This window comes from Carassius auratus, chromosome 38 (assembly GCF_003368295.1).
Source record: "Carassius auratus strain Wakin chromosome 38, ASM336829v1, whole genome shotgun sequence".
Taxonomy (NCBI): domain Eukaryota; kingdom Metazoa; phylum Chordata; class Actinopteri; order Cypriniformes; family Cyprinidae; genus Carassius; species Carassius auratus.
The window spans coordinates 20,486,391-20,508,005 of record NC_039280.1 but is presented as its reverse complement, the minus strand read 5'-3'; the positions used below and the strand labels follow the sequence as shown (position 1 = coordinate 20,508,005).

The following is a 21,615-nucleotide window of genomic DNA, read 5'->3' as shown; positions in this document are numbered from 1 at the left end:
TTCTGATAACAGAGTCACCCACTATCAGAGTCCTGGGCTCGGCTGCGCTCTGAGCTGAAAGCCGCTGTCTGCTCGTCCTTGAGCGCCTGTTAGTAGCGGTGTTAGCTGCTGGTTGATCAGATCCATATTTAAATACATTTGGGGATTCCTCACCCACATTTATTAATGCTTGAAATCTGTTCCCCAGATGTATAGGGGGTGGTAGAATACCAGTATTTACAAGCCTTGTCATAGTCGTGACTCGTGACAATCTGATGTCTCGTGTTCCTTTGGGTCTCGCTCCCTGTTTGTGTCATCGATTAGTGTGGCGATCAGTTTCGGCTTGTTCCTCTACACTTGGTATAAACTGTTGAGATTCAGCAGATTCATGGGACTCACCGGCTGTTTGCTGAGAGGTTCCATGACGACGGTCTGCTGAGTGTTCCGTCTGTTTTGGAAGTCCAGAAAGTAACTTTGTTTCAGAATCACAATCGTTTGTAGAAGTTTGCAGCAGTTCATGCAACAAGTAGATCCAACAGGAGGCATTTTCTCTCTCTTCTGTTTGGTAGGCAGTTGTTTTCCCGTCACCGGAATGTGAGCTGTTCTCAGTGGGAGACAAAGTCTTCTTTTTGTAGTATTATTCCCGTCCCAATGTTTTTAGTTTTAGCGTTTGTGCAAAAAATCTGTTGTTTGAGCACTGTGCTGATCTGCTGAAGTAAAAATCTTAGAAAAATCAGAGAAAAGTACAGAAATAAGAAGCAAAGCGCAGAGCAGTAAGCTAGAATATTCGAACAGTAGCAAAGCCGGAAGCATATAAAGTACATATAATGCATGACATCCATAATCCTACCCAATATCTGACTTTGCTGCAGCCTGGAATTGAACTACTGGTTTCGTCTGGTCAGAGGAGAACTGACCCCCAACTGAGCCTGGTTTCTCCCAAGGTTTTTTTCTCCATTCTGTCACCGATGGAGTTTCGGTTCCTTGCCGCTGTCGCCTCTGGCTTGCTTAGTTGGGGTCACTTCATCTACAGCGATATCGTTGACTTGATTGCAAATAAAAACAGACACTATTTAACTGAACAGAGATGACATCACTGAATTCAATGATGAACTGCCTTTAACTATCATTTTGCATTATTGACACACTGTTTTCCAAATGAATGTTGTTCAGTGCTTTGACGCAATGTATTTTGTTTAAAGCACTATATAAATAAAGGTAGAAAAAACAATACCCTAAACTTAACAACTACCTTATAAACTATTAATAAGCAGCAAATAAGGGGTTAATTGAGGCAAAAGTCATAGTTAATGGTTATTTAATAGTGAGAATTGGATCCTAAAGTAAAATGTGACCCAAATCAGATCTGTGTGTGTGTGTGTGTGTGTGTGTGTGTGTGTGTGTGTGTGTGTGTGTGTGTGTGCGTGTGTGTGTGTGTGTGTGTGCGCGAGTGTACCTGGTATTCACTATGTTATGGGGGAACAAATGTCCCCACAAGTATAGTAATACTTTTCGATTTTGACTTTGTAGGAACATTTTTTGGTTTATAAAGTTTAAAAATCACATAATGTAATTTGAGAATGTAAAAATGAGGGGTATGTTTAGGTGTGGGGTTGGAGAGTAAAAGGTACAGTTTTTACAGTATAAAAACCTATGGAATTAACCCATAAAACACTGGAAACCTGTATGTCTGTGTGTGGGGAGGCGGTGTGCGTGCACTTATGTGTGTGTGTGTGTGTGAGGGTGTATCTGTTGATGTTTCTGTCATTCTTTTCATTATCATGTTTTTTCTTGAAAACCAGTTTAACTTGTTCTGTAAAGTGAAAGAGATTTCAGATTTACGGTTCAACATGACAGTTCAGAGGAGAAAAATAGAAGGAAATACAAATATAACTTGTGGTGAGTGTTTAATCTTTCTTTAGTTGTTTTCATGTGTGAATATCATCTTATGTGTCATTGGTCACTTTGTGTGTTTCTGAGACATAAATGTTGTGCTGAGGTCATTGTTACGTTTTTTTAAAAAATTATATAAATCTCTTCATGTTGATCAAATATGATCAAATGTGTCTTTGTCATTGAATCACAGAAAACTGTTTGTTCTGATATTGTTACAGTGTGAAATTTTACTTTATTAGTGAGTCTGTGATTCTCAGGCGGTATTTCTTAAACTATCACTCGATTGCTTCATGCGTCTGCATTCAGTTTTGATCTGATACTGTTTCTAAATGAGTGTTAATGTGTGTGTTCCATTCTGAATTGTGGCATAAAAATTTTGTCAGCTGAATTGTCCTTATTACTTTGTTTTCTTAAATACTTATTGCTTTTTTAATTTTTTTGGAGTGAATTTTTAGCATTGAGAGACAATAGTAGAGCTGACATATTGAGTCACCAACTTTGCAAAAAAAAAAAAAAAAAACCTGTCTTGACAGTCTAAAAACATGCAATAATCATTTGGTCTAATAAGCATATTTATATGCCACACCAGTGAGGTGGATGGATTATCTTGGTAAAGAAGTGCTCACTAACACAGATTTAGACAAATTTGTGAACAATATTTGAGAGAAATAGGCCTTTTGTGTACATAGAAAAAGTGTTGTATCTTTGAGTTCAGCTCATGAAAAATGGGGGCAAAAACAAAAGTGTGGAATTTTTTATTTTGTTCAGTGTATATCTAGACAATTTAATTGAAAGAAAAATCTTCATAGGTCATATAACCCTTTTAATTATGTTATTATTGTATTTCAGTAGCGACAAATTTGGGGAGAGTAAAAATGTTCCAAAACCTTTTGGAAATACAACAAGAGAATTAACTGCACAATTTCTAGAAACGTGTACCTTAGATATTATATAATTTGCATACATAAAAAATAAGAGTTTTCATCTCTTGACTTTGGACCAAATCTGTAGAATGATCCATATATTTAAAAGCATTTAAAATATATTTTGCCCAGTCCAAGAAAATACACTGATATGTCAAAGTTGAAGTATGCAGACAAACCGGTTATGGGTGACAGATCAGAATACATAGTCAAACACAGGCACAGGGTTGAGAAGGCAGCTAACAATCTCAATAATAATCCGGGCAGAGCAAATCAGGATACAGTCATGAAAACAAACAAACAAACAGAACAGGAGTAACAAAAAAAAGTTAGCATGCTCAAGATTACACAATAAACAGCGTTTAGCTTAGCTAAATAGTCAAAAACAGTCAAAAACAGAAGTTGAGAACAGGAGAAACTAATATTCCTGTGAGGGCATATATTGTTGCATCCATGTGTTTATTGTCAGTCAATTCTATTATTTTTATTCAGCTACAGTGATAGTCTTTGTCCATATTAGGGATTTGCTGGAAATGTCTTTAGATATATTCCTTTGGTGAGGCCACAACAGCTCACAACTCTTTTTGAGACATTTAATGCAACACATATGTTTAGCTGAATTCAGCACTGCTCTGAATATGGACCCCAGTGTAGACTAGAACTTTATAATAAAGAAAATGCGTTATTTTTCAGTTTGTCTAAAGATGACTGTTGTGTGTACCTGTATGTCCAAATGCAGAACATTAAATCTTTATGGAAACACAGAAGAAGTTGTAAAATGAGTTTCTATCAGGAGAGAAAGGAGGAGGATGTTGATCACTCTCAGTCCCAGAGAGCAGCATCTCCTGAGCCAAGCTGTGTGTCTATGAGTGATACATCCATGACAGAACACCCTAAATTCAGTGATGAATCAGTGCCCTTTCACCCCAGGTGAGACAATAACTACTACTGGAAACAGTATTACAAGAATGATAAACATTAGTAATACAGAGAAAAAATCTGAATGATTGATGCTATTTTCTCATTATCACCAGAAAAGAGAAAAAGAGGGCAGCATCTCCAGAGCCAAGCTGTGTGTCTATGATGAGTGATACATCTATGAAAGATCGCCCTAAATTCAGTGGAGGATTAGTGCCCTTTAACCCCAGGTGAGACAATAACTACTGCTGGAGACAGTATTAAAAGAATGATAAACATTGGTGATAGAGAAAAATAATCTGAATTATTGATGTGACTTTCTCATTAACACCAGAAAAGAGAAAAAGAGGGCAGCATCTCCAGAGCCAAGCTGTGTGTCTATGATGAGTGATACATCCATGACAGAACACCCTAAATTCAGTGATGAATCAGTGCCCTTTAACCCCAGGTGAGATAACAGACCATATTTAAACATTAGTGATGAGGCTGTGACCTCTGAGCCTGTGTGGTTGCAGACATGCAGCTGATTTAACTGCTGCTGTAAAATGAAAGCAAGACAATATTTGAAATCACTATCTTCTTTAACCATCAACACCATAACTGAATGCACATTACACGGTTTAACTATATTTTGAGCATCATCACAAATGTACCATTATAGAGCGATTATAGAGGATTTTTACTAAGTCTCATTTTAAGAATTAAAATAGTTCTTGACCATCTGTGATTAGTTTCTGCATAAAAATAGTCTGAGTCTGTATTAAAGCTGTTCATTGTGTCTCAGCTGGTCCAGAGAATGACACACATGGCTTTACTAGTTCTTTTCATACTCTACTCATTCAAGTTTCAATTCAATTTAAGTTTATTTGTATAGTGCTTTTTATGATACAAATCATTACAAAGCAACTTTACAGATAATTAAGTTTCTACAATTTTTAGTAGTTGCTTATAAGTGGTGACTGTCAGTTTATGTGCATATGACAGGATTTTTAAGAAAAATCAATACAAGACGTAGTCAGCCAGACAATGAACATTATTAACATCAGTTATTATATGATGCAGTCACACTTGTATCAATAATTGTTAGTTCTGTTGTTGATTCAGGGTTAGCATCATCTGAGGTCCTCTGAGGGTCAGCATCATCTCTTCTCAGGTGTTCCGGATCCAGACTGGAGCTTGTGTAAATCCTAGTTACATAGAAACAAATAGAGACATCATTAGCATAGCCTCTGATCCAACAAAGTACAATTAATTAGTTTAAACCAAACTAAAGAATAAGAATGTGCATTTGATCAGATACAACTACACTCACAATTTAAGAGATACATTATTTGAATTCTTAGCAAAAGAGATGTGTTTTTACTCTGGATTTAAACAGAGAGAGTGTGTCTGAACCCCAAACATTATAATGAAGACTATTCCAGAGTTTGGAAGCCAAATGTGAGAAAGCTCTACCTCCTTTAGTGGTCTTTGCTATCCTAGGAACTACCAAAAGTCCAGCGTTTTGTGACCTTAGGGAGCGTGATGGGTTGTAGCGTGGTAGAAGGGTAGTTAGAATGTAATTACTAATAACGCGTTACTGTAACGCAGCTACTTTTGACAGTTACTAATACTGTAACACATTACTTTTTAAATAAATTAACTCCGTTAATGTTACCACATTGTCTGTTACTTTTTTTAATTAATTAATTTTGCCTGAAGTGCAGCCTAACATGTTTGCAGCAGCGATGCATTGTAGGATTGGTGGATGCCAACCGCTGTAAACACGAAGACGCACTGTGGGCGTGTTTCCGTTTATTCAAGTATGTGCGGCAGTCATGGCGAGTCAAGGCGAGAGCAACACGAGTTTCTCAAATTGGACATATGCTCATTATTTCACTTTAGTTGAACATAAAGACAAAAACCTTTTAGTCAAATTTAAGCTGTGTCTTTCTGGTTCGAATGTAATACGGAGCACCACACGTCACCTGTAGGAGAAAAAAAATCATTCCGTACTCACAAATTCAGAAACTGTTCCCTCGGTTTAACAAACTGTGCCCACGAATTTCCAATCCGTGCACTTAGATTTTGTATACTGTACACTCGGTTTTAGAATCTGTACCCACAAATTCATTATTTGTGTGCACGCTTTCACAATCCGTTCCCTTGGATTTGTAAACCGTACTCACGGATTCATACAGCAAGCTCCTACGTGTTAACATACAGTCTTAATGAATATCGTTATGTGTAATAGGTTTACAGCAAAGTGTCTGAAGTGTACGAGGTTTAATACAACGATTTAATAAGAAAGATATGCATCAAAATCTAGTTAAATTTTTGATAATCTTAGCACTTGATTATTATTATAAAATAAACCTGGCATTGTGACTGACATGTTGCTCATGTGGCTTAATCAATGAGTGCACTTCAGACAGTAAAAATGTTTGTCATGAAATAATTCATGAATGCCTTATTTTTAAATAACCTTTTACAGTTTTGAAAATGTTTGTGTACTATTCTTTCTTAACATTAAGACTTATTTTGTTGAGCTCCAAACAAAGTTAGATGCATGCTTCATTTTTAATGTTGGTATTATTAATTAATTAGGCCTATTATAACATTACATTCAGTTAGAAAAGAAATGACAACATAACCGGCACATTATTTGTTTTGTATCGCTTTTTACCTATTTTTCTTCTTCTTTTAGCGTTCATATTAGACTATAAAACACAGGCAGCGGTGTCTTATCCTATTGGTGGTTAATGTAAAACAAACGCAAAAATGCTGGTCATGGTCTCATATGATATTATTTCAGAAATCCTTGTGATATACAATATTCAGTTTGTGCTGGTCTGACTTAATCAAAATAGTGTTTAAAAATTACTTTCTGTTTAAGTCAGTTTTGTGTTTGTATAGACCATAAACGCATAAAAGGGCATTAATGGAAACATTAAAGAACATTCTTTAAAAAAGTAACTAAAAAGTTACTTTTAACAGTAATACATTACTTTTTGGTGTAAGTAATCAACAAAGTAATTGAGTTACTTTTTGAATGAAGTAACTTTAACTAGTTACTATTTCTTAGTAACTAGCACAACACTGTTTGTAACTGATACGGAACTTAATAGGTAGCCAGTGCAGAGACTGTAAAATTGGGGTAATATGATCATATTTTCTTGACCTGGTAAGGACTCTAGCTGCTGTGTTTTGGACGACCTGTAGCTTGTTTATTGAAGAAGCAGGACAACCACCTAGCAGTGCATTACAATAGTCCAGTCTAGAGGTCATAAATGCATGAACTAGCTTTTCTGCATCAGAAACAGATAACGTTTCGTAGCTTGGCAATGTTTCTAAGATGGAAGAATGCAGTTTTTGTAACATTGGAAATATGATTTTCAAAAGACAAATTGCTGTCTAATATAACACCCAGATTTCTGACTGTAGAGGAAGTAACAGTACATCCGTCTAGTTGCAGATTGTAATCTACGAGATTCTGTGTAGTGTTTTTTGGTCCAATAATTAATATCTCTGTCTTATCCAAATTTAATTGGAGAAAATTATTGGTCATCCAATCTTTTACATTTTTAACACACTCTGTAAGCTTAGATAATTTAGAAGTTTCCGTTCTAAATTATCTAAGCTAAGTTTCTCATTCATTCATTATATTGATCTTCTTGTTTCTGTTATGTGGATAGCAATAATCAGCCTGATCATCCTCCTCAACCACTGAATGATGAACTACAAACAGTCAAAGAGCAGCACAAAACCAGCATGAGGAACAAGTATGAGAGATTATTTGAGGGAATCAAACTCCAGGAGAATGAAACCCTCCTGAACAGCATCTACACACAGCTCTACATCATAGAGGGAGAGAGAGAAGGAGTGAATGAAGAACATGAGGTTTTACAGATGGAGAAAACAGCCAGAACACAACACTCACAAGACACTCCAATCTACTGCAATGACATCTTTAAAGCCTCCGCTGAAGCAGGATCTGAGGAGAAAGAGCAGATCAAGACTGTTCTTACTAAAGGCATCGCTGGAATCGGAAAAACCGTTTCTGTGCAGAAGTTCATTCTGGACTGGGCCGAGGGAAAAGCCAATCAGGATGTAGATTTCATGTTTGTGCTTCCATTTCGAGAGCTGAACTTGATCAGAGATCATCAGTACAGTCTTCACAGACTTCTGCTGGACTTTCATCCTGAACTTCAAGATCTGGACTCACAGATTTATGAGGAGTGTAAAGTTGTGTTCATCTTTGATGGTCTGGATGAAAGCAGAATCACACTGATGTTTTCAGACGCTCAGAAAGTTTGTGATGTGACTGAGACTTCATCAGTGGCTGTGTTGATGTCAAAGCTCATGAAAGGAGAGCTGCTTCCCTCTGCTCTCATCTGGATCACCTCCAGACCAGCAGCAGCCAATCAGATCCCCTCCAAATACATCCACCGTCTGACAGAAATTCAGGGATTCACTGAGCCTCAGAAGGAGGAATATTTCAGGAAGAGAATCAGTGATGAGCATCAAGCCAGCAGAATCATCTCACACATCAGAAGAGCAAGAAGCCTCCACATCATGTGCCACATCCCCGTCTTCTGCTGGATCTCATCCACTGTGCTTCAGAAGCTCCTGGAAGAAGATCTGAGTGCAGAAATCCCTCAAACTCTGACTGAAATGTACATCCACTTCCTGCTGATTCAGATCAACATGAGGAAGCAGAAGTATGAAGAGAGAGATCCAGAGAAACTCCTGCCGTCAAACAGAGAAGTGATTGTGAAACTTGCTGAAGTGGCTTTCAAACAGCTGATGAAGGGCAATGTGATGTTCTATGAGGAGGACCTGATTGAGAGCAGCATAGACGTCACTGACGCCTCAGTGTATTCTGGGATTTGCAGTGAGATCTTTAAGGAGGAATCTGTGATTCATCAGAGGAAAGTCTACAGCTTCATTCACCTGAGCATTCAGGAATTTCTTGCTGCTTTTTATCTGTTTTACTGCCATCTGACAAAGAACATGGAGCCATTGCAGGACATTAATTATGAAAGATACAGTTCTCAGGAAAACTCTTTGTATGATCTACTAAGATCAGCAGTAGATGAAGCTCTTAAGAGGGAAAATGGACGTCTGGATCTGTTCCTGCGGTTCCTGCTGGGCGTCTCATTGGAGTCCAATCAGAGACTCTTACAGGATCTACTGACACACACAGAGAACAGCTCAGAAAACATCAAACAAATCACACAATACATTAAAGACAAGATCAAGAAAAAAGACTATATCATGAAACTCTCCACTGAAAGATCCATCAATCTGTTCCTCTCTCTGTTGGAGGTAAAAGATCAGACTCTGTCCAGAGAGATTCAGGAGTTTGTAAAATCCGATAATCACTCAGAGAATGAACTCACACCTGCTAACTGCTCAACAATCGCCTACATGCTTCAGATGTCAGAGGAGCCACTGGATGAGCTGGACCTCATGAAATACAACACATCAGATGAGGGTAGAGGAAGACTGGTACCAGCTGTGAGCAACTGCAAAAAAGCTTTGTGAGTATACATTCATGTCATCACATAAGAGACAGATAAGTCTGCAATTAAAGGTGCTGTAGGGAACTTTTGTAAAAAAATATTTTTTACATATTTATTAAACCTGTCATTATGTCCTGACAGTAGAATATGAGACTGTGTGAAAAAATCAAGCTCCTCTGGCTCCTCCCAGTGGTCCTATTGCCATTTGCAGAAAGACATGAGCTCCCGGTAAAAAATAACCAATCAGAGCTGTGGTCCGTAACTTTGTTTGTGTTCAAAATTTAGAAAAATGAACATAATAAGCGAGTACACCATGAATCCATTTTCCAAACCGTGTTTTTGGCTTGTCCTGAATCACTAGGGTGCACCTATAATAAGTGTTTATATTTGGACTATTTTAGATTGCTTCGGGGGTACCGCGGCGGAGTAACCCAGTACCTTTTTGATTCTTCATAGACATAAACAGAGAGAAGTAGTTCCAGTTACAATGTTCTTCCGCAAGATGCAAGCAGTTCTGTTTATTAACCGCTAGAGCGTCAAAAGTTCCCTACTGCAGCTTTAAGACAAACTAATCTATAAGATTTTTTATTTTTCTTAAAAAATATATTTTGTTGTAATTTTTAACGAGCCGAAAAGAATACACGTCACACCTCTGTTTATTAATTTGCACTGGCTGGCATTGATGTTTGCCTACAAAACTAGCACTGGCTCTGCAATCATTTACCTAAAGAGTCCTTAGCCATCTTCAAGAATCGGCTTAAAACACATCTCTTCCATCTTTATTTGACCCTCAAACTTTAGCATTCACTATTCTAATTCTAATCTTAAAAAAAACTACCTTTCTAATCTTTTTGTATTCTATTTTTTTTAATTTATTATGCAATTTTTTTTGCATAAGACATTAGCTTGCTCTATTCTTTTTCTATTCTATCTGTTTTCTTATTTATTATATTATTTAAAAGCTTTTGCTATGTGTACTGTGTTAAGCTAACTGAGACTTGTTATAGCACTTATATATCATTGCATTTTTTGTTGTTTTTGATGGGTTCCACTGTCCTCATTTGTAAGTCGCTTTGAATAAAAGCGTCTGCTAAATGAATAATTGTAAATGTAAAATGTAAATATAAATGTTGGTGTTTACATGTTGGTGTTTACATGTTGCTCATGTGGATGACTAAGCTGCGCTGTGCATGGGTGTGATCAAATTACAGATAATGAGTTGAGACAGGAAAGTTTGCACCTCGCTTTGGTTTCATACTGATTACTTTATGAGTGAATATTTTTTTTCAGTTTGAATAGGTTAATTTAAAAGTAGACATTTCAAGCTTTCTATAGATTCATGTTACAGACACATGTATGTTCTCATGTAAGTATTCTGCAAGTATTCAAAGAGTTTCATTTAATTTTAGTTATGCATTTCAGAATATTCAACCTTTATTTGTATCAAGCCACTAAGAGTGTTTGGGAATTTAAAAATACTTCAAGATTATGCTGCAAGGCTATTCGGGGCTGCACTCCCTCTGGCTGAAGATAGGCCCACAACATTAAAGATAAAGCATTATATTTAATTGTACACATTTTATACATTTTATCACCATGAACATTAAACTCAAATTGAGTGTTTCCTGCTGACACAGCTAGTTTGATTTGTGACGTGAGACTTGATCTGCAAGTGTTGTTTGGGAATGTTGATGTGAAGGTGAGTCTCAATACCCACTGAAGAATACTTGAGCAAAATGTGTCATTGCATCTTTAACAGGCAATCTCTGTTCATCCTGTTACTATGTAAATACATAACGGCTGGATTGTCTTTAATAGAACATATTTACAGTGAAGAAATGCCTCACCCTAACTTTGATTTACTTTGAATAAATCATCAAACTACACAAAACTTAAAGGGGACCTATTTTGCAATTTTCACTTTCACATGTTGTTTGGACATAAATGTGTGTAGGCAGTGTGTACACAACCACCCCGTAAAATGACTTTTAATCCCCATAAATAATAAGCAGTGGCTCCCTATGACCAGTTTTCAGCATTGCTACTAATGTGATTTCAGCAAGTAGTGTTTATTTGCAAAGGCTAGTATTGCCAGAGCTTGAGCTCTTAAAGCTCCGCCCTCTTCCCCGGAGCACCAGCTAATTTGCATTTAAAGGGAAAGGCTTGTAGCCTAAAAGTGGCAATTTAAACAAGCTATAAAAATTATCTGTAAGATATTTTAAGTTAAAACTTCACATATACACTCTGGGTACATCAAAGACTTATTTTACACCTTGTGAAAATGGCATGATGGGTCCCCTTTAAAGCACTGTTTGACTGAATATTGGACACAGACATGATGTGCTTCTTATCAATGCACAAATGATCAGAAAAAAAACATTATTGAAAATGTCAACATTGATCTTAATTTATAATTATGCCTCAGTGTTATTCTTAACACTGCTTGTGGCTACATTATAAATACAGAGCAGTGTTAATTTTACAATGGGGATTTTCATTTTTCATGTTTAGACTCCACCTAATGTCCTTACATTAGGATTTACAGAATGCCACTGAAACCATCATGACATGTGTTCAGAGACCTTCATGTCAACCAGGATATTAAATATGTGATCAATAAAATACATTTTGTCAGACACAGAATACAGAAAAAATGACATTAACCATCCATCTCCTCCTCACTGCACTGTCATGTTCTGTTATAGACTTGCTGGATGTTGCCCTTTTGATCAGCACTGTGAAACTGTATGTTCAGCTCTCCAATCACCAAACTCTCATCTGAATGAGCTGGACCTTTGTATAAATGGCCTAAAGGATTCAGGAGTGAAGCTGCTTTCTTATGGACTGAAGAGTCGAAATTGTCAGCTGGAGATACTAAGGTTTGACTTTCATTTTTATTTATTATGTATAAATATGTTGTATGAATAGCTGTTTTATTAATATGACTAGCAGATGAACTCTATATTGTAGTATGAATCTATCAGTGGTATTTTCTTGGAGGACAAAAGCAGTGTTTCTTCAATAACACCTTATGAGAAAGTAATCATCTGTACAAAAATCAGGGTCCCCAGGTGTCCTGCTAAATATGACATTTTCATGCTGCTAAGAAGAGAAGCGGCCACATGCTGGAAAGTTTTTGGAGTGACATTTGCATATAAAAGCATGACTCACTCTCATAATTGCAATGATTGACAGATTGAATAAATTTTACCTATAAGCCAGCACCCCCCATTATGGGACTCACAGCTGAAAGTGCCCTACCTAACTTAAAATCGTAACAGTTCCTTACTTCTGTGTTGTGTAACACAAAAAAATTGGTGTCTTTGGAAAGAAGACCCTTTGGGCTTTACCTTTTATCACCCAGATTTGATAATGCTCAAAAATATTAAGTTATTGACACTAAAGTGCCTTAGAATTTTTTTTTTTACCACACTGATTTTTCTTTATTTGATATAAAAATACATGAAATCAGTCCTAGAGCAATCTAGAAAAGTAATGGGTTGAAAGTCACGTCTTATGAGTTTATATTTCAATTCTGAAGAAGATATCATAAAAAATTTGATTCCTGAAAACATTTTTTGAGACTGTCTAGTCTCCCCCACCGCCCCAAATATAAAGATATATTTACCAACTGTATTGAAGGCTTCTACAAACTATTTAGTCATTAAACATACCACTGCATATTTTTTCAATTATAAACACTAGACAGAAACTTAAACATAATATAAGTGATCTATTTGAGCGCTAGAAAAATACAATAAGAATAATATGAGTACGAAAATTGAGAAAAATTATGGACATAGCACAAACCCAGAGGTGCTCCTCTAATGCAGCAACTGAAAAAAGACATGCACAGGAAGTCACTAGTATATCATACTGCTCAGTATCAGTGAGATTGCCTGCAGCTCCAGAGTCAAACATAGCAGTAGTACAAATTATTTTCTCAGACACAGTCAATTGAACAGGTAATTCCATACAAGAACATGAGTAAGACATTAATTAACATGCACTTACCTAAAATGGATAATCTTGGTTGGGCTGTACTTGGCAAGTGGCCTTCACATGATCGGGTTGGCCACAGTATCTCTCTCCTCAGGTAGGAGAGGTGCATGACTAAGCTGCATTGAATTTATTCAAATCCTTTTCTTCATCACGAAAAGCCAATTCTGACAGAAGTTCTCAATTTAGCCCATGTGGAAGAGCTGTTACAAGGTATCCTCAACCCAGATGGTTTGAGCCAAGCCACTAATGTGCAAAAATGGAGAGCAAATGCCTCAGCAGTGCTCTCACCCTGTCGAAGGAACAGGAGCACCAGCATCTCGGCCATTCTCAGGAAAAGTGGATCACTGGGTCTCCTAGATGGCAGTGGCCCAGCCTAAAACCTTCCTTGTTAGAAACGAGCAGACAAACAAAATCCTTCTTTCAAATATAACGTGGACTGCTGGTTAATATCACTGTTTATTTATTGATTTATTTTTTCTCTCTCTCTCTGCACAGGCTACCTGGGTGTAATCTCACGGCTCAGTCTTGTGAGAGTTTGTCATCAGTATTACAATCCTCAACCTCCCGTCTGAGAGAGCTGGACCTGAGTAACAATGACCTGCACAATTCAGGATTGAAGCTTCTTTCTGATGGGCTGAAGAGCCCAAACTGTCAGCTGAAGATACTAAAGTCTGAATTCAAACACTTTGGCTGATTTATTTATTCATTAAATTAAAATTGCATTGCTAAGATTTATTCTGTATGCAATGACTTTGGGTTTTTCTTGTTCAGATGTTCCATATGTAGTCTCAGTGCTCAGTCTTGTGAGAGTTTGTCATCAGTTTTACCGTCCTCTACTTCCTGTCTGAGAGAGCTGGATCTGAGTAACAATGACCTGCACAATTCAGGAGTGAAGCTTCTTTCTGATGGACTGAAGAGTCCAAACTGTCAGCTGAAGATACTGAGGTAATCTAAAGGGGTTATACAGTGAATCGTACTGTGATGTTTTGGTTGACCACAAAAGAGTTTAAGTCTGTAAATGCAAGTCCTAATGCATAATTTGTAATATTAGTGTGAATGTTAAAGTCTCTGACCATTAGTGCCTTATCAACATTATCCAGCAGGTCTGAGGGGAATCTGCAAATCTTTTAGAATATCAGCATACTTTCATGATGGTCTTTGCACAGTAGCTAGCACAAGAGATAGAATATATTTTTTTGTATAACAGTGTAATATTAAGCAGGAGTACTTCAGATGAGTTAGACCTGTGTCCTGTTTTCTGAGTAACATTGAAAATATCTCTGTATATTGTTGCAACACTGATGCCACAGACAATCTAATGGTGCTCATGCTTATTATGATTGGTGTTAATTCCTGCATTTCAGCCCAAGCCTGATGGAGCTCAACTTATTTAAGACTCTAGTGCCAGGCTTTGGGACAATTTTTTTACATCATAACTCACACGTGGTCCAGGCATTCAGCCTGATTTTGAAATGACCTGCATAAGCTGACCAGATCCGGGAAAGGCCATCTGCGTTGGAGTTGGCCGTTCCGGCCTCGACTGCTCCCCGGTGTCCCGTTGTTCAATTCAAGTTTATTTGTATAGCGCTTTTAACAAAATAAATCGTTACAAAGCAACTTTACAAAAAAGACAAAAAAAGAGACATCATTAGCATAGCTGCTGATCCAACAAAGTATGCTGCTGTTGGGCAGCATCCACCAGTTTCACCACCTTGTTGAGCTCGGTTATAGTGGTAGGGTTTCACATCCCAACCACTTGCCGGTGAGTCTGGAGAAGGGCCCGGAGGAATCAGTCCACGACAATGCGATCTACAACTTGGGCAGCCGTGGGCTGTCTGGTGAGCAACCAATGCCACGCAAGGCGGGACAGTTCAGCCGCCTAGGCTCAGGCTGGGAGACGAAGTTTATAGTCCCATTCGTGGAAGTGCTGGGCAGCGCAAAACCGAGGAGAGCCCCAGTCGGGACAGGATTTCCTTTTTCAGCTCGCCATAATCGTTTGCCACTTCCATCGGCAGGGTGAAGAAGGCCTGCTGAGCCAGTCGTCGCTCTCCCAGCCCTCCTGGCCGGCTGTGGTTTCGAACATCTGGAGATAGGACTCTATATAATCGCCATCAGTGGTCATCTTGGGCAATAGCTGGGACACTTTCACTAGCGGGTCGGGCAGTGGAATACGTTGAGCGGGCGCCGCCCACAGCTCGCCGAGTTCCCGCTCGGTCTGGTCCACTCGAGCGACTAGGTGTTCTGTGATCTGTTGCTGGCAGATGCTGACCTCCATTAGATGCTGGAGGCTTTCTTCCATCCTGGAGGTTCGTGGCGCAGCAGCCGCCTGGCAGAGAAAAGACAAGGAAAAAAAACAAGGAGTGTGAATTGCTGGGCAATCACAGATTTGTATTCCTTCCACAGTTCTGCCCACATTCTCCACCAGTTTGGCGGGGTGGAAGGAATACACAAAAGCAAACTCAAGTGTAAAGCCCCGGAGGGTGGATTTTATTATAAAGTTAAGGGTTGCGGGGGTGATGGGGGTGATTTGGCATGCAAGGGTGCTCTCCCTCTGGTCCAGGTGCAGGTGACTTGGTGGAGTGATCGTGGCAGTGTCTTCCGGTCACAGGCTGCTTTCTGGAAGGAAGGTGAGAGAGACGTATCAGTGGGGTAGCTTGTGGAGAGGCTTCTCACCCTTTTCCTGAGTGCATGCTGTTTATATGAGGCCTGGCTGATGAGATGCAGGTGCAGGTGAACAGCCCGTGATGAGCTTCAAGCAGGTGCTCCTCGTGAATTACCAGGGCGATGCTGATGTGGAATCGGGACGCTCGTCAAAATATAATGAATATATGAAATTATGTTATTGTTATGACTTAGACATCTTTACATATATTGCAGTGAAAAACTTTTGATCTCCCGCTTGCCGGACAAAAAGCAAGACATGCACATTCGAGAGCAGTCTACATTGCTCTTACAAAGTTAAAATACTGTAAAATATTAAATAAAAATATTAAATATTAAAATATTAATATAAAGTATTATAAAATACTTTATTTTTTAGGGTGATGGCATCCTAAAATATGACAACAAACATTCAAAGCTTTATTGTAAAACCTCAAAAGAAACTTCAAATAATATTATATGACAAAGATGGCATTCAGTTCAGTCTTGTATACAGTTCGGTTTGTTTCACAGTTTTAGGGTGCTTTAAAAACAAACACTTTTGGTGCACACCCGGGTTCGATTGATGTCAGAGTTTGGTTCGTTTGGATGATGTGAACACTGTCATCTGAACTCGGGTGCGCACCTGCGAACCGTACCCGAGTCCGCTTAAAAATGGTGGTCTGGGGTACTGTTCATTTGAACTCTGGTATGGTTCGCTGCTGATGTGAATGCAATCGTACCAAATCGAAGAAGTGAACCAATATTAATGACGGCCAGTAGGTTGCCAAATTCACAGATTAAAGTTTGGTACTTATTATGGAAGTAAAATAATGGCATATGTCTTTGAAACAAAAAAGCATGCTGAAAAGGACCAACTGAAAAAAAATATGCATTGCATTAAGAGTACTTGCATTTTAATGTCTTGTATTTCCAGGGCTTGCATTTTTAGGTCCTGAAATTTAACATAGTTGTTCGTTTAAGCTGTGAATATTTCAATTGAAAATATTTAACACACCTTTTCCTAATAAAAAAAATCAATAATTAATATTCACATTCCAGAATTCACGTCCCTTTACAGTTTCTCAGATCATCTTTATGCACCAAGAGCTTGTAACATTTCAAAGAGAAAGTAAAAATTTAAATCAGATCATGTGACCACTTTAAAATGACAGTTTATAAAATTGTTTTGAAGATTAAAAGTAAAATACACTCACCTAAAAGATTATTAGGAACACCATACTAATACTGTGTTTGACCCCCTGTCGCATTCAGAACTGCCTTAATTCTACGTGGCATTGATTCAACAAGAAAAAATTCTTTAGAAATGTTTGCCCATATTGTTAGGATAGCATCTTGCAGTTGATGGAAATTTGTGGGATGCACATCTAGGGCACGAAGCTCCTGTTCCACCACATCCCAAAGATGCTCTATTGGGTTGAGATCGGGTAACTGTGGGGCCATTTTAGTACATTGAACTCATTGTCATGTTCAAGAAACCAATTCGAAATGATTTGAGCTTTATGACATGGTGCATTATCCTGCTGGAAGTAGCCATCAGAGGATGGGTACATGGTGGTCATTAAGGGATGGACATGGACTGTCCAATTCTGGTGAGCTTGTGCAAATTGTAACCTCTTTTTCCTATTTGTAGTGGAGATGAGTGGTACCCGGTAGGGTCTTCTGCTGTTGTAGCCTATCTGCCTCAAGGTTGTGCATGTTGTGGCTTCACAAATGCTTTGCTGCATACCTCGGTTGTAAAGAGTGGTTATTTCAGTCAAAGTTGCTCTTCTATCAGCTTGAATCAATCGGCCCATTCGCCTCTGACCTCTAGCATCGACAAGGCATTTTTGCCCACAGGACTGCTGCATAGTGGATGTTTTTCCCTTTTCACACCATTCTTTGTAAACCCTAGAAATGGTTGTGCGTGAAAATCCCAGTAACTGAGTAGATTGTGAAATACTCAGACTGGCCCGCCTGGCACCAACAACCATGCCACGCTCAAAATTGTTTAAATCATCTTTCTTTCCCATTCTGACATTCAGTTTGAAGTTCAGGAGATTGTCTTGACCAGGACCACACCCCTAAATGCACTGAAGCATTTCCCCTATGATTGGTTGATTAGATAATTGCATTAATGAGAAATTGAACACGTGTTCCTAATAATCCTTCAGGTGAGTGTGTTTATATGAATATAATTATATTTTCTAGTGGTATATGGTGATTGCATAACATTATATAACTTAACTGTGACAGGTACTGTCTTGAAATGTTTATAAATAATGTTTTTGACCATTATAGGCAGGAGGGGCAATATTATTAGTCTAAACTAAAACTAAAAAAGTGACTAAAAAGTGGCTGGGTTTAAAAGGCCAGAGGATTGTTAATTTACAAGATTCAAACCCCTTCCTGAACCAGTCAGGCCAAGCAAGTCTTCGGACATCACCAATGACATCATTGCTCTAAAGCAATTTTAGCCTCAATAAGTACTTCATTGAAAGCTGCCGGGATTTCTCAACACACGCTCCAAAGCATTGGACTGACACAGTGATATTAGGTTTCTTCAGTTTTCGACCCGGGCTTTTTAGTGTGGAAATACTTTGTTCCTTTTCATCAGTACATTTCTACTGAAAATTTTACTGGAGTGTAAATGTATCAGGTGTCTACACTTTTTTTTACATTGGCGATTAAACCTATAAAAACTGACAGTTACCACACTGTGACTGTGTGTTTGTGACATCTTTCAAACTATTGTGATATTGACTATTTCTGTATTTTTAGATTGTCAGGTTGTATGGTGACAGAAAAGGGCTGTCGTTATGTATCTTCAGCTCTGAGTTCAAACCCTTCACATCTAGAGGAGCTGGATCTGAGCTACAATCACCCAGGAGACTCAGGAGTCAAGCTGCTCTCTAAAAACCTGGAGGATCCAAAGTGCACACTGGACAAACTCAAGTATGCCAAAAAGAATTGTTTATACTCTTCAGACTCTCTCTCTCTCTGTTCTTCTTTGGTCATCTTTACGACCACATTAAAATTGGAGATGTTTCAGACACATGCTCCAGCTTCACTTTAGCACAAGGGAAAGCACTTTGAGAAATGCTACTGTGCTCGGAGCACATGCTCTTGAATTGCATGAACAAAAGTGCTGGTGTGCATTGTAGCCTATGTCATTTTATAACAAAGCACAAAATAAATTATGAGCATCCAATGTCATGGTCAGTTAAGTTAAAATTGACCAAAAAGGTGATTAAATCTGCTGTAAAACTTTGTATGCATATAATGTGCTATATATAAGTCATATTTAAGAAAATCTCCCTGAAATGGTTTTCAAAACTGTCCTGGAGTAGCCCAGCACTGACTCCCTCATCTTATACACTTGATTAAACGTCAGCCCATTAGTAGAGTTTTAAGATCTGAAGTGGGTCCAAAAAAGGTAAAGAGAGTTGTGAGAAAATACAATGTGTGTCAGAAAGAAATAGCTTTTAAAGAAATATCAGCCAAATAACATCATAACCCAGCTACTGTAACGCATGTTAATCAAAGAAAGAACAAAAAAGAGGAAATCAATAACTTTTATAGCTTTAAAGATTAATCTGTATTTAATTTAGATTCTGATAACTTTATTCAATTTCTGTATGTTTCTGCTGAAAGGCACAGGTGTATATGCCATTTATTTTAATGGGTTTAAGTGAAGATCATTTTAAGTTCTCTTAAATTAGAAGGTATTTTCTTTCTAATAAATGTTAAAATTGATAGCTCTCAATTATACTGTAATGTTGAATGACTATAGTCAATAGTTAAATATAAGGAGGGTAAACAATTTTATAGTGATGTGTATTGTATCAGTGATACTGGCCTTCAGTTATAAAAAAGATGCCATAATTTTCATTTTTTATTAAATATAATATCTTTATATTGTTTCTACATAAATGTAAATATTAAATGTGAAATGAATGCAATATAAATATATATATATATATATATATATATATAGTGATCATATGAATCCATTTATTATCACATAAATGTATGGCCTATTTTTAAATAATAATGATAAAAAAGCACCTAAATTGCCCTGATTATAACATTTAATGTTTTGGATTCCAGGATTGAGATGCAAATCTCTTCTTCCAGGAAGTTTTGGCTAAAATGGCAGTACAAACATTTTCACAATAAAACAATTACAAACACACAAAACCAAAAAAAGGATGTTCTACATTCAGATGATTACAAAGGTTACAAAAAAATAAACTATAGATTAATAAATTACTATAGTTGTGGGTTACTCTCACAGAAATAAAGTGGCTATTAAAAGCATTTACTATATTCTCTATATCTTTAAACCCTTAACTGTCACTCACATTTTTTAACATTGACTTTGTAGTGCATGATCCAAACTTACATTTTTATAATTCAAGAATGAAAATATTTTGTAACATGATATTGATGTAGCATTTACATGGTAATGCAATGTCTGATTTTAAAATGAGTTTTAAAGGATGAATTTTGAGATTTTAAGTTTTCAGTTGATATATGACTTCTGATGATTTCTAAAATGTGACAGAGAAAAAGGCTACAAAGAAGTCTTTTTTTTAAACAAAAGTAAAAAAAATACTTTTCCTTACACAATTTTCATCAAAAAATATTGGTAAAATATATATTTAGGAGTCTTAGACCTTTCCAATGATATATGGTTTGTCAAGATTAGATTCAATTTAATTGTTAAATAGTGAAGTAAATGTAGGCGTCCCACAAGCTTCACTTGAAGCCAAAGGTGGACAACAGCATCCGACAACGATATCAGGACCATTAAAAAAAATGATTTGCCAAAAGTTAAAAACATTTTGGTTTGCTGATGGAGAGAATACAATTGCTGTTTAACTTAGACTCAACATAAACTGTAGTTCCACCACCTTTTTTTGTATGTTACAATCTAAAAACATTATATGCCTCAATGTATATCATGGAGTCCAAGTGTGAGAGAACAGTTATGTCTGAAATATGTTCTTTAAATCAGATTCCCATATTCTTATTAAGTCAATTTTATTTACCAGACTGCAGAATTTCAGATGAAAAAAATGCAAGCCATTCCTAGACTAGCCAGAAATTAATAGCAAATGAAAACAATTTTTTGTTCCCCCAGGCCAACAGGCACCGCGAACCTCTCGTTTCAACACTGAATAAAAAGCGCCCGAAAGACGATGCAAGTCCCATACATCTTAATCTCATACATCTTAATCCTCACAATAGTACCTCCACCAACCAGCTCCAGAGAAGTCACAGCCCCTGGGAAAATCCACAAATATAACCATAAAATAATCTGCCGATTGTCCACAGAACCATAAAAACTGAGCAGGTAGACAAGTGCAGGATATGACCACATGTTAAGAGTAGATTTGAGATGTAATTGTAATGGAAATGTAGGACCAACACAAACTTTAGAAGACAATATTTGGGTGGAGATGAATGGAGCCGTAGGTGATGAACACAAGATGCTGAAGGTAGAGGACACACACACACACACATGATGGAAACTTGGAGACACTGGAGATTGTTGGAGAGAGTTAAGTAGAGAAATGGGTTAATCCTAAGAGTAAGCAGGCAGGTATGACCTTGTTGCAAACGAGACCGGATGGTGACTGGGTGCGTGTGTGTGGTTTTTATGGGAGAGGGTGATTGCCGGTGGATGAGGAGCAGGTGGGAGTCATTAGTATTCAGGTGAGGGAATGCACTGTGATTGGTTGGTGTTG

The 21,615-nt window shown here is 37.5% G+C and overlaps 1 protein-coding gene across 3 annotated transcripts in view; it reads left to right on the top strand.

Moving 5' to 3' along the window:
• Positions 1-1,220: 1,220 nt before the first annotated feature.
• LOC113057332 (NACHT, LRR and PYD domains-containing protein 12-like) overlaps positions 1,221-21,615 on the top strand; it is a 30,783-nt gene continuing 10,388 nt past the window's right edge. The window contains exons 1-9 of one of the 3 annotated variants that reach the window (XM_026224687.1): positions 1,225-1,878; positions 3,538-3,728; positions 3,833-3,946; positions 4,051-4,164; positions 7,391-9,238; positions 11,926-12,099; positions 13,718-13,833; positions 14,110-14,167; positions 18,644-18,817. In XM_026224687.1, the coding sequence (XP_026080472.1) occupies positions 3,577-3,728; positions 3,833-3,946; positions 4,051-4,164; positions 7,391-9,238; positions 11,926-12,099; positions 13,718-13,833; positions 14,110-14,167; positions 18,644-18,817 (2,750 nt within the window). In that variant the 5' untranslated portion in view covers positions 1,225-1,878; positions 3,538-3,576. Of the gene's footprint in view, positions 1,879-3,537; positions 3,729-3,832; positions 3,947-4,050; positions 4,165-7,390; positions 9,243-11,925; positions 12,100-13,717; positions 13,892-13,993; positions 14,168-18,643; positions 18,818-21,615 lie in introns of those variants that run through there. The other 2 variants (XM_026224686.1, XM_026224688.1) reach the window with 2 other exon arrangements.